The 13,202-nt window shown below is 36.5% G+C and overlaps 4 protein-coding genes across 4 annotated transcripts; 2 read left to right on the plus strand and 2 right to left on the minus strand. All coding sequences in view use genetic code 12, as the record gives it.

The window, feature by feature from the left end:
- Nucleotides 1–334: 334 nt before the first annotated feature.
- PVL30_004705 (uncharacterized protein) lies at nt 335–1,225 on the minus strand (the record flags this gene model as incomplete). Its single annotated transcript, XM_001524799.2, has 1 exon — nt 335–1,225. The coding sequence occupies one exon, from the start codon at nt 1,223–1,225 to the stop codon at nt 335–337; it is 891 nt and encodes a 296-aa protein (XP_001524849.2).
- Nucleotides 1,226–6,920: 5,695 nt separating this feature from the next.
- Nucleotides 6,921–9,815, plus strand: PVL30_004706 (uncharacterized protein; the record flags this gene model as incomplete). Its single annotated transcript, XM_001524800.1, has 1 exon — nt 6,921–9,815. The coding sequence occupies one exon, from the start codon at nt 6,921–6,923 to the stop codon at nt 9,813–9,815; it is 2,895 nt and encodes a 964-aa protein (XP_001524850.2).
- A 553-nt stretch (nt 9,816–10,368) lies between these two features.
- Nucleotides 10,369–11,721, plus strand: PVL30_004707 (uncharacterized protein; the record flags this gene model as incomplete). The annotated part of the gene is made up of 1 exon (XM_001524801.1): nt 10,369–11,721. The coding sequence occupies one exon, from the start codon at nt 10,369–10,371 to the stop codon at nt 11,719–11,721; it is 1,353 nt and encodes a 450-aa protein (XP_001524851.2).
- A 291-nt stretch (nt 11,722–12,012) lies between these two features.
- On the minus strand, nt 12,013–12,915 carry DPH5 (diphthine synthase; the record flags this gene model as incomplete). Its single annotated transcript, XM_001524802.1, has 1 exon — nt 12,013–12,915. One exon carries the CDS (start codon nt 12,913–12,915, stop codon nt 12,013–12,015), a length of 903 nt encoding a protein of 300 aa, XP_001524852.1.
- Nucleotides 12,916–13,202: the final 287 nt, after the last annotated feature.

Raw genomic sequence — 13,202 nt, forward strand, 5'->3', positions numbered from 1 at the left:
ACAATTCTGTCAATATACAACCAGGATACATTTATTTCAGAATATGCATCGCTGTGTTTGATACATTCCGCTTAGTTTAGAAACTGAAACTTTACACTTTTGTAATTTCCCAGGTAGTCGGGCTTTTATATGTAAGAAGGCGCTTGCTACAATGGGGAGGTGAGAATTTAATCAAACAAATAGGTTGATGTATTAAGTTGATAATTAGCAAATAGCATCTATACAAACATCTTTTTGTTTGCTTCTACTAATTATAGATATATATATATATATAAATCTTTCTTTTGTTTTCTTTCATCCTATATATTTCTTTTTAGGGCTTTAATCAATCAGCCTACTTCAAGAAGCTATCATCCAAGTATATCTCCATCTCGTAATCTGGTTGGAATTCAGTGTACAACATCTCATGGCTTCCATCATGGTGTTCTGTATAAGCTGCTTCTTCGTCGCCAATTTCAGTTAATTGTTCTCCCTTCAGTAAGGCAGCACGGGCAGCAATTTCTACTTGGCAACTTTTTTCCATCAAGGTGAACAAATAAGCTGCCTCGTCAACAGTTTCACCAACAGTCAATAGTCCATGGTTTGTTAAAATAACCCCTTTCCCGTTGGGACCCAAGGCTGAGGCGATTTTCTTGCCTTCTTCAGCCTCCAATGCTACTCCGCCAAAATCCTCATAGACAGAGTGGCTATTGTAGAAAGTACAGACATCTTGATTGATCATACTTAATTTTCTATGGTCTGGTTGGCAACTCCATGCTTTACCATATGTGGAGTGGGTATGGCATGCTGCATGCACGTGCGGGTGTGCCTTGTGAATAGCAGAGTGGATCATAAAGCCTGCGGCATTAATGGCACATTGGTTTCCATCGGGTAAGATATTGCCTTGTTCATCGACATGGACCAAGTCTGAAGCCTTAATCAAGCCAAAGTGTTTTCCCAAAGGGTTGATCCAAAATGTTTGTGGGTCTACTGGGTCACGGAGTGAAATGTGGCCTGCAGTTCCTTCAGTAAAGCCTTTTCTTGAAAATACGCGGAAAGCTCCCGCCATATGTTGCTTCGCCCATTCTCGTTCTTCTTGCTTGGTGGTAAATTTAGGGCGTTGGTATGGGTGTGCACCTCCTTTGGCGATATTGTGTGCCCCACGTTCTTGTATTTCGTATCCGCGAGATGTTGAGGCAGAGGTTGATGCAGTAGTGGATGTTGCAGATGCTGCTGTTGGTGACATGACTGTTTGAAATAGATGGGAACCGGAAACGAAATGATAAAGAAAAGAATAAGGGATTGTTGTTGATGAAGTAAATGGTGTGAGATTCTTTTGGGTTCCTTTGGGTTTCTTTGGGTTAATATATATAGTCTTTTGTGTGAAACAGTTGGTTGGTAAATGATAAGAGATGAACCCTAGAGCTAACGGAAACTGATAGAGAATAGTAGGGGATAAAGCGATAGAGAATGAATGTATGTGTGTGTGGAGGAGAAGGGAGAAGGAGGGAGGAGGAGGAGGAAAAAAGAAAAGAGACAAAATTCCGCTTCCATTAGCGCATACTGTCCCAATGTGGAAAACTGATGCGGCACCAATTGTTGTTGATTATGCTCTTTTTTTTTTCTTTCTTCTCTTTAGGGGGGTATTTGTTTTAGCTATACTATCAAGAGGGAAGTTCAATATAGATGCGACAAAAAAATCTTCCTCTAACGGCAAGAGAAAGATGTTGTTGATACATAGTAATGGTAGAGCAATACGATAAGGCTATTACTTAGCGGTATACTTGTGAGTAGGTTGAAAGTAAGAAGTTGGTAGCAACAATTTTGTTCAAAAATGAAAAAAAAAAAAAAATAATAGTTATTAGTGTTGAAAGAATATTGCAATATCCAATTTGATTTATATAGCATAAAAGAATACTTCCAAGATAACAGATCCTCCATTTTTTTATTCTGTTTTTTTTCAACAAAGTTAGCTGAAAAATTATAGCAATCATAATTTCCTGTTCCTTTATTTCGCTTTGTTTTGTTTTGTTTAGTGTTCTTTTAGTTACCTCTTCAACATTACAAATATATATGGTTAGTATATACTCTAAGCTTAGTTCTCAGAAAGTTTAACTTGTGTGTAATCTGAATAAGTAGAAAGACTTGGCCTCCTCGGTTGAAAACAAAGTCGTGCAAGAATGCACAATGAGTATTAGTTAACAAATGTGAGACAGATATATATATATTGCTTGATAGCTGCAAACACAACCCCCCCCCCCCTCTCCTACTTCCTACTTCCTACTTCTTTCCCCCCTTTGATAGATAAAAGGATGGTGGTACACACGCAACGGGAAAGAGGGAAGAGAGAAATAAATAAATAAAAAAAGAAAAAGAGGTAAAAGAAAAAGAAAATCACCTGTTCTGCGTTAATATGTCTTAGAATAGGACATTCCAATTTGCCACAATTTTTGGTTTCCTTGTCTCTTATTTGTGTGTATTTTTTTTCAAAATCATTATTATAGTTGCTGTGTTGGTGGTTGTTATTGGATTCTCTTTGCTTATTGAGGGGGGGAGGAGAGAGGAAGGGAGGTGAAGAGAGAGGGTAAAGGGATGCTCTCTACTAAGCCACACGGAATTGTTTTTTTATAACAAACTGTTTATTTCCGGAAATATTGAAAGTGTAATATTCGCAATACTTTATATAAATCAATTTGTGTTGTGTTGTGTAGTTTTTGTTTTTTTTTTTGTTCGTTTGTTTGGGAGGGGGTGGTTTCACATTATTCAGTTGAAGATGACCACGTTGTGTGATGTTGTGAGGAGATACAAAACAATAAAGGCAAAACTTAGTTGCTTCTTGTCGATGTGTTTCTTTAGCATCGTGTTATTTCTTATCTCTTGTTGTGTGTAAGTCTTCCTTTTGGAAATTACCTTTTTTTTCATTTTTCGTTTTTGCTTTTTTCATTTTTCGTCTTTGTGTGTGTGCGTGTGTTTGTGGTGAGACATATAGCTTCTACGCAGTCCAAACTTTAATTTTATGTAAAATGTAAAAAGAGAACAATAAGACCGAGTAAGATCACACTCTCTTTCTATGTTCTGTGTTTAATTTTCTTTTTCCTATTTTCTATTCTCTATTTTCTATTTGCCCGTAGCATGGTTAGACTCTGTTGCATCTTATACTTCATAAAATGTGGTATATACAGCAAACGTCTAATCATACTATTCTACAACTGAGTTCTCTTTGTTCTTTGTGGTTTGGTTTGGTGAGACAAAAGAGGCAAAGTCTTCTTCTCTTTTTTTTTCCCCTCCCCACTAAAGAGTAGGAACTTTTCTGTATTTGTCAATGTATTAATGTACTGGGAAAATGGGGGAGGGGGGAAATAACATTAATTTGGAGTTGGTGGATATAAAGGCATGAAAAGTGTTATAAACAAACGAGGTGGAATTAATATAGAGGGCCATTTGGGCCGAAGAGGGATAAATGTCTCAATAACTTGTTAATGCTGTAGTTGTAGTTATAGTTTGTTTGTTTGTTTTTTTTTGCGGATATTTAGGAACATGCGGGTAAACGTGAGCAGGGCTATTTAGTATTGTTATTGCAACGACGGAAGTAGATGTAGTTATTGTTGTACTTGTAGACAGGGTGGGTGGTGCTGGTAGTGGTTGTTGCTCTCTCCAAACTATTATTTCTTTTGGTTAGGTACTTGAAAACTTTAAACCGTGTACTAGTGACCTCGATTATTGCCGTTTGTGAAATCAAATTACTGGATACAAGATAAATTTTCCAAAGCTACATATTCATTTGATGAACAAAGATAAACAGAAGAGTAATATAAAGCAAAATAAAGGAAAGGAAAAGATAACATGAATAGAAGAGGGGTTTTGTCAAAAAAAGTTTGACTAAACTAGAGAAAATCAAACATGATTCACGGATTTAAGTTTTGAATATTCCTGAACCAGCCCCCCAGTATATATATATATATCAAGATAGCTCAACCAACAATCAGAGTCAGGAGTGCATAGCGTCAATAACCACACATATTGTGGCTAGTTTAAGGTTTCGAGCAGAACTGATAACTAATAGCAACTAAAACATTCAAGATAACAAGAAAAGGAAATGCAATTGTTATTTAGACTTCTTGTGTTTAAAAAAAAAGGGCTGATGAAAAAAGAAAAAAGAAAAAAAGATGAGCTTCCAATGAAATGGAGTGAATATATGCACCATTATTCCTCTTGTATTTGAATTCCTTTTTCTCTTTTGGTTCTTTGCTTTTGATGTTGGTTTTTGTTTGATATACATTCTTTGCATTACAACATAAGGAGGAAGGAGAATCAAAGAAACAAAAAAAAAAAAAAACCCACACAATTAGGATACATTTGTCTTGATGTAGGAAGTTTCCATTTACTCCTTTGTTTCACTTCTTCCCAACTTACCCCTCATTCCCACTTCGTCTTCGTCTGGATGTTTATTTAGGTGGTTTTTTTTTTTTGACTCAAACCCTTTCTATAACTATTTGATTGTTTGCGGATTTAAGACCGTGAACCAGAAATATGTTTAGGGGTTTCTTCCTCCTTTTGCAAATTACAGTTAGTTGTAAATAATTTTTTAGATTCAAAAGGCAGATATCCGTAAGAGGAAAATGTCAAAGAGTAGCCATTATAGAAAGCAAAAGATTGAACAAAATATAATAAAATAAAATAAAAAGTAGAAAAAGGAGGTAAGTCTAAACGAAAGATATCAAATCCAACTTTGAGATTAAGAGTAGGGTTAGGTGTGGTTCTAATGGATTTGCTCTTGGGGGAGGGGAGTAGTTAGTATTTCAAAAGGTTGAGAATAATTTGGTAGCATTTTCAAAATTGTTGAAACTTGGCCTTGTCTTCTTCTTACGGAACACCACCACTACTAACTACTAACTACTACTTGTTCTAAATAATTGTACAGTGTATGTATTATATATGTGTGTATATAAGCCATTCTGCCTATAATCTTGTGAGACACACATACGTAATGCACTTTGCATTACAATAGACAAACAACTAAACAACTAAACAACTACTACCAATATAACTTTGCCACACACAAAGAAAGACAAGCTAAACAACTTATATATAAAAGTATATATATATATTTATATTTATAGGTAGAGGATTAAAAGGTGATGTTTATAGACGGATTTTAGCACAATTAAAGTTTTATATCGTTTGGTAGCGTTCTTCCCTATTTTCAACTCTTTTCTTTATTCTTTCAATTAAAGAATTTGGTTTCTTTTTTCTCTTCTATTTCTAATTTTGTACACCCCTAGTAAAGTTTTGCACCCTTAAAACTTTATAAGGAATTTTTACCCTCACCCCTAACCCCCCCCCCCACCTTTATTTCAATATAATATTGTATCGTGTGTTCGAAACAACCATTGGGATAACGGAAAATCAAGGTATCAAAATAAAGAAGAAAAAAAAAGGAAGTCAGCTTCAGTAAATCCGTAAACTAGAAAGATACTAAACAGGTTTTATACATCTATTTGAATTTACTACAATTTTGATTTATGAAAATATAATACAAACCAAAGAACAAGAAAAAAACAATAAACAATAAACAATAGGACAGGATAGGAACTGGGACTGGCAATCTATATCTTAGAGATGAAACAGAGGGGAACTTTATGGAAAGTGTTGAAAAAATAAAAAAATAAACAATAGAAAATAAGCAATAAAAAAATTTTTAAGATTTTTTTACCTTCCCATCCCATCCAACTTACTCAAAGCCATCGCTGCCCTGTTTGAAATAAAAAAAAAAACTAGTAACAAAACAGGAAGAAGAAGAAGGAGTAGGAGTAGTAGTAGTAGTAGTAGAATGTGAAAGTATTTTTGAGTAGGATAAGCGATATTGCTCTTGTTATCAGAAATAAAAAAAAAAAACATTTCGTTAAAGCAAGTATCAGCCTGGAAAATAAAAATAAAAAATAAAAAATAAAAAATAAAAAAGTTCAACAAAAAAAAAAAAAGAGAGAAACCTTCCATTTCATACCACGCAGCAAAGGTTAGGCGAAAAAACAATACAAAGTGAAAAATAGAAATAGAAATAGAGAAAAGAAAAAGAAGTAAAACCTAATGGAAAAGTAAAGTGTGTAGAAACGCAATCCAACCAAATACAAAGTGAATGGCAAAAAACAGAAAGAAAAAAAAAAAGAGAGAAGGCACTCCGTGTAAAAGTTGCTACAAGCAAATACTAACTCCATACTCACCTGCTTTTAGTCAAGCTTTTCTAATATACCCTTACACACTAGTCCCGATTACTTCGCCTTGAGACACATTCCCTGCCTCTCTCTCTCTCTCCCTTATTCTCCTTAACCCTCTAACACCCAAACCATACTAATACTTTATTCTATTTCATATCTAACCACATTGCTCGCTCTGCGTAATGACCTCACACAAAGTTGAGATTGCTCACATATCCACAAATCGAAAGTAATATGGACAATCACATTGAATTCGTGATTTCTCATAATTACTCTCTTTCTCTTTCTTTCTCATTCTTACTCTCTCTCTCTATATATATATATATGTGTGTGCCAGTATCGTCTGCCTTTGAAATTCCATCTTTTTTGTCAAATGAATATTATATTTCAACTATATCTTGCATATCGTCTTTGTTGATCGAGGACTGAAAAAAAAAAATAATAATAATAATAATTATCTTTGAAGAAGAAGCAATAAAGAAAATAAATAAATAATAATAGAGGACATTTACTGTGCAAATTGATCAACTTAGTTTTCAAATCCACCTAAACAAAAAACTTTATTAATCGCATTAACAGTGCTTGTTTTACCAGAGCTTAATATAAACAATCCATCTTTACTTACTATACTGCTACACAGTTCTACACAGCAACCTACTTTGCTTCACTTCACTATACTATTTTTTTGCCCTACTCCCCACACCCCACACCTCACACCCCATACACATGAGCCACAACCTTTCGCCATACAGCACTGGTGCCAGCCCTACAAATGTAGTCGCACACAAACCACCACCAACAAAACGAATGAGGAAACTACCACCAGAAAAGAGACAAAAGGTATCATCGGCATGTGACTGGTGCAAGAAACGAAAATTTAAATGCTCGGGATTAACACCATGCGAGTTGTGTTCAAGAAAGGGCCACGAATGTACCTACACCATTATCGATAAGAGATCGTTGAAAAGCGAAAGAATGTTGAAACTCAAGGAAGAAAAATTGAGGCTCGAACAGGAGAACAATGTACATGGAGAAAACGTTGCTAAAGATCAAATACCGAGACAAGGAAGTAGTCAATTATATGCACCACCCCAGCAACCACAACCACTACAACAACCACTACAACAACAGTACCATTATCAGTACTCTCCACATGAGACATATCCTCACCAACAGATAACCCCACCCGATGGTTCAAATCACTACCTCCAGCAACACCAACAACAATACCAGAATCAGGGATATTTTGGTCCAATCCATCCATTACACAATAGCCAACTAGACACCCGGTACTATCCACAGCAACAACATCAACAACAACAGCTGTATCCTTTCCCATCTATCCCGCACCATACACCCCTACCAAGACCAAGCTTGTCGCATTCACCGGCTGACACTATCAGACCCGTACCACCTTCCAACCCTTCAAACTGTAGCTTACCGCCAATGCGACCACCATTTACAAGTCAATCATCAAACCCATCGATAGTAGACAACACAGTAAAGCCACCACCAATTACTAGTCAAATCAGTCAAAATAGCCAGACTAGTCAAAATAGCCAGACTAGTCAAAATAGTCAAAATAGTCAAAATAGTCAAAATAGCCAAAATAGCCAAAATAGCCAAAATAGTATGCCCACGCCAGAAACAACACCCAACTCTGTGGTTGGTACTCCAGGCCACAACAGTATACCAAAGTCACTACAACCACTACTTTCCTTCCCATTAGATAACAAAAACCAAACATCATCGGCTGTCAATGGTGATGGCACTATTGATAAAGAAGGCGACACTGGTATACAAGACATGATCACCGAAGACGTTGAACCACTAAGTGACGATCTGTCATCTTGCGAAGCCAAAGATGGTGTTTCAAATCAAGCTGGTAAAAGCTGCATCTTGCTAAATGACAAGTCTGGCACATTTAGGTACATGGGAGAAACAAGCCCCTTATCTGTATTGTACGAGACCCGAAATGTCTTTTACCAATATGTTGGGCTGACAAAATTGACCGAAGACTTGAGGGGATGTCCCGTTACTGATAAGCCATTGAAAGTCGAAAAAGTTATAACCGAACTACCCAGTATTGAGGATAGAGACTTGTTCATTCAACAATTCAAGAGAAATATCAATGACACATTCTTTGTATACAATATAGACAGATTCTACAAAGAGATTGTTGAACCCGTGTACCAGGATCCACTCGATGAACATAACCAAACCAAATTGGTACAATTATACTTTGTAATGGCCATTGGTGCCACGTACTATGACTTCACTAGAAAAATACCCGAGGCACCACTTGGTGCCAAATACTTCAATTCAGGACGATATATTTCGCAATTGTTAATTGAAGATAGCGAATTATGGTGTGTTGTTAGCCACTATTTACAATTCCATTACTATCAATCCATCTTGAAAAAATCAACCGCTTGGATTCACTTGAACACTGCAATCAAGTATGCGCAATCATTGGGACTTCATCGCTCATTTGTTAATGAACAGTTTGCACACAAATCGGATGAAATCGAATATAGAATGCGTCTTTTCCGTTCACTTTACTCGTCTGATCGTATCTCATCGGTATTTATTGGTAGACCAATAGCAATCAATGATTACGACTGGGATGATCCAACAAGATTTAAACCATCAAACACATTGGCGACAAATTTGAACTTTAATGCCAAGTGTCAGATTGAAGTTGCACGAGTCTCGACACTAGTTGGAAAAATTGTGGCCAATTTTTATCAGAATAGAATTATTGATATAAACAGAACTAAAAATCTTGCTGTACAGCTCAAGGCTTGGTCTGCTAACCTTGATCCGGTGTTGAAAATCGAATCAATTTTGAAGCCACTGGACATTCCCAATAATGAAGATTTTGGAAACACTCAGATTGTGCTCATGATGCATTTACTTCAGCTATATGCAATAATGTTGCTTTCACGGCCTTTCTTTATGTTTGAAGCTGTAAGCAATATTAATAAGGAATTCAAAAATTCTACTTTGAAGGATCGCGAATCTTCTAAGCAATTTTGTCGTGCTGCAGTTAAGGCCTCTATATTGGCTATCAAGTTGATGAATCATTATATTAACACTGCTTTTAAGGAGGTTAAGCGTATGGAATGTTATGTCATCATTACATGCTCCTTCTATAGTTGCATATTCATTGGTATCACCATCCTCAATGGTGGATTAGAGGACGAGGGATATACGGAATCTGATCTTCTTACATTATTGAAGAATTCAGTCTACGTTCTTCATCATTACTCAACTTGTAACAAGGGAGCTGAGAGGTATGCTGAGATTGGCGCAGATCTTGTTGGCGCATTGGTCAATAGACACAACACCAAGGGAAGAAGCAATGCATCGGGAAGTGAAAGTGCTCAAACTATGTCTAACAAAGTTGTGGTGAAGGATGAAGAGTATGAGAGCGAGAATATTCTCAATTTGTTCCAATTTGGTCAGGACCCAACAGGACAAGATATTCAATCGCTTGTGGACTTTCAGCAATTGTTTGTGTCTCATGATATCGCAAGTGCGGGGGGAAGCGTTGGTGGAGCTAGCTCCATGCCCTATGATTATGGAAATTATGATTTATTTTTTGGCGATAAATATTAGTGTTTAATTCTATATTGCAACTTTACTTTTGTGTTGTTTAAAATTTTTCGATTGAGGTTTTTATTTAATCAAGAATCAGTACTTATATGTATATACTTTCAACAACTTTTAGTTCCTTAAATACAGTATTATTTTGTTTTATTTCAATTTTGCTTTGTTCTGTTCTGTTCTGTTGTCTTATTCTTCTTTCTTTCTTTTCGCAAGTTTAAAAGCATATTGGTAAGAGTGAGAGAAAATCAGAGATAGATACACACGCATAGAAAGAGAGAGAAGGAAGAACACATTATAACGCTAATAAAAATATGTGCACCAACGGTTGTCGCAAAAAGAAAAAAGATAAAAGAAACAAAAAAAAAATAAAAAAGAAAAGAAAAGATATGTGCCATATTCGCTTTAGCTCTACCGTCACAATCTAAGCCTCTCGCCAAGACTACAAAAGCTAAAAGAAAAGGAGAATTCTTTCTTCTTTTTTGGCATTCTAAATAGCTCATCCAATTTGTTTGCTCTATTAACAACATAGCTTGACACATATCTAAAATCAAGAATCAAAATAATGGTGCTGCTATTTCTACAGAATAGCCAATTGCAAAGATCACCTTTACAACTGCGACATTGGCTTTCATGGCATTCGTCGTTCCCATCTTTGTTTAACCATTTCACCTTACTCATATTTCTCACATTTTCCACAATTACTGTGGCATCGCCAGGGGATGACCTTTATGCCTTTCTGGACTGTTTATACCAATGTGAACAACTTACTTGCTACAATAATCCATACCACATTCTTCAACGTGAATTGATCCAAAACACGCACCCTACAAGACGGTATACGATTGAGCAAAATTATTACAATCCAAATTGGCAATTCGACGCCATGCCTTTACCACTCCACCTCCGTCTTTTAGGTTGGAGTTGTATTTCCAATTGCGATTACCAATGCCAGAGAGTGATTACTATGGAGCGAAGAAAACATGATGATGAAGAGACTTTGCAATTCCATGGTAAATGGCCATTCTGGCGTATATATGGAATCCAAGAACTTGGCTCGGCTATAACTTCTATGGGAAACTTTTATGTCAATTACAAATATGGATTTTTGCGTATTTGTGATAGATTAAAAGCACCATTGGCATATGAACACAAATTGCTTTATGTGAATATCCTTGTTGTTACAATTATCACGATGCTAGCATGGACTGCCTCAACAATTTTTCATATACGAGACTTTAAACTTACTGAGCATATGGATTACTATCTTGCTGGAGCAACAGTGCTCTCGCAATTCCATGCGTTAGTAGCAAGGGTTTTGGCATTGTACAGAGAGGATCGAAAATTGTATAGAAGAGTTTTTGCCGCGGCTTGTATCTTGGCCTACGTTGGACACGTGTGGCGATTAGTTACTGATTGGTCGTATACTTATAATATGCGGGCAAATATCACTGTGGGTATAGGACAGAATTTGGCATACTGTGCCTTGGTCTACCTGTTATACAGCAATTACTATTGGTTGGAGAAAGACCAATTGGAACCAAAAAAATTGGAGCCGGAGCAAGCACCAGCAAAAGTTGGAGAAACCATTACTTCAAATGGTCGTGCAAACCAGTGCCATCTCAAATACATTGATTTTAAAAGAATTATTCTTCCTTCATTTTATTCTCGCTCAGCAAAATTGTACTCATTGTATCCAATACTATTATGTACTATTGTCATTTGTGGAATGCTGCTTGAGATTTTTGATTTCCCGCCCATTTGCTACGATTTAATAGATGCACATTGTCTATGGCACTTTGTCACTATTTGGCCGGCGTACTACGGATTCTACGACTGGTTTGTTTGGGATGTCGATGAACATGCATGGAGTGAGGTGAAGGAGTCATTACAAGCAGCAAAAAGAAAAAAATTGTGAGTTTTGCAACATTTTCCTGAACTGTTTGAAACTGTTCAGAACTTTTTAGAGCTTCTCAACACTATTCAGCACTATTCAGCACGGTTTCTTTCTTGACATTATTTATATTTACTAAACTATTTATTGATACAACAATTGTTTCACATTTCTCTTTTTTTTTTTAACTCTTTTTTTTAACTCTTTTTTTTTGGTATTTCAAATTTTTCATCATCATTCTGTTTTCCTAAGTAAGAGTAACCAGTAAAAATCACACATTCTTTTTTTGGTTTAAGCATGCTTGTGGATAAAATCTTAGTCACTGAAGTTTTCCTCAGGTGGAACATATGGTGGTGGTTTGAAAAACTCTTGATCTTGCTCAACATCCTTCTTGAATTTCTCCTTGTTATCAACAAATTGGTACAAATATTCCAATTCAAGATCGTGCACCTGTCTTCCCAACATGACCAATGTATGCAATGGTTCGCCAGAGTCGTACTCACTCAACTCTTTCAAGGTACCAGCTTTGAACTTTTGTGTCGGCGACCCTAATCTCGATACTGCGACGCATGGTGTGTTTTCGGTGTATGCTTGTTCGCCCCTCAATTCTTCAATTTCAATCAATTGTTTACAGGCAGTGGCAATGTCCATATATCTAGGTGGTTCATAAATCAATCTGCCTCTAGCCATGTTTTCAATGCTTTGTTCTTTAACTTTAATATCCAACAAGATCAATGTGTGCAATCCGATTTTCCTATTCTCCATAATCTTGTTGTAAAAACTATCTGGTTTCCAAGAATCAGTGAAGAACACCAAGGAGATTGTCTGGCCAAATTGGTAAAGTTGTAAGCCACAAGCACCAACTGCATTCATTACACTGGCATTGTGGATCACCTCCACTGGGATCTCCAATTCCCTCGCACGAATGACAAGGTCTGTGTGTGTAGTAGCACCGAACGGATCACCAACAACAAGAAATGCAACATCTTCTTCCTCTTTAGCATTCTTCAAGATGACATCACTTCCAGTTTCAACTAATTCTCTATCTGCTAAAATAACAGGTCGACCATAAAAAGATTCTAGTGATGAGATGTCTGCTGCCATAAGGATTGAGGTGTATGCCTCGAGGTAAACGCGGGAACATTTTTTCACAATCTCGAGACCACGAACAGTAATGTCTGACTCGTGAGAAAGACCAAGACCAATCAAGTACAACATAGTGGGTAGGTGGTTGGAAGATACAGGTTTATTTCGAGCAAGTGGAACCTATTAGGATTGTTTGTGTTTGTGTTGGTGTGTGTGTGTGTGTGTATCTATAATTGTATGTAAATCTGTCTTCGTATGTTTGAGATGACTATCAAAACCTAATTTCTTTTCTGTGCAGTTCAAGAATGCGGGAAATATATTTTCAAATTCCGCGCAAAAGAAAAAGGAAAAGAAAAAAACAAGGGGAGGAGGGACGGAGTGGGTTGAGGCGAGGGCGAGGCGAGGGAAGTACATGTCTT

The sequence above is a fragment of the Lodderomyces elongisporus genome, chromosome 6, assembly GCF_030384665.1.
Source record: "Lodderomyces elongisporus chromosome 6, complete sequence".
NCBI lineage: Eukaryota > Fungi > Ascomycota > Pichiomycetes > Serinales > Debaryomycetaceae > Lodderomyces > Lodderomyces elongisporus.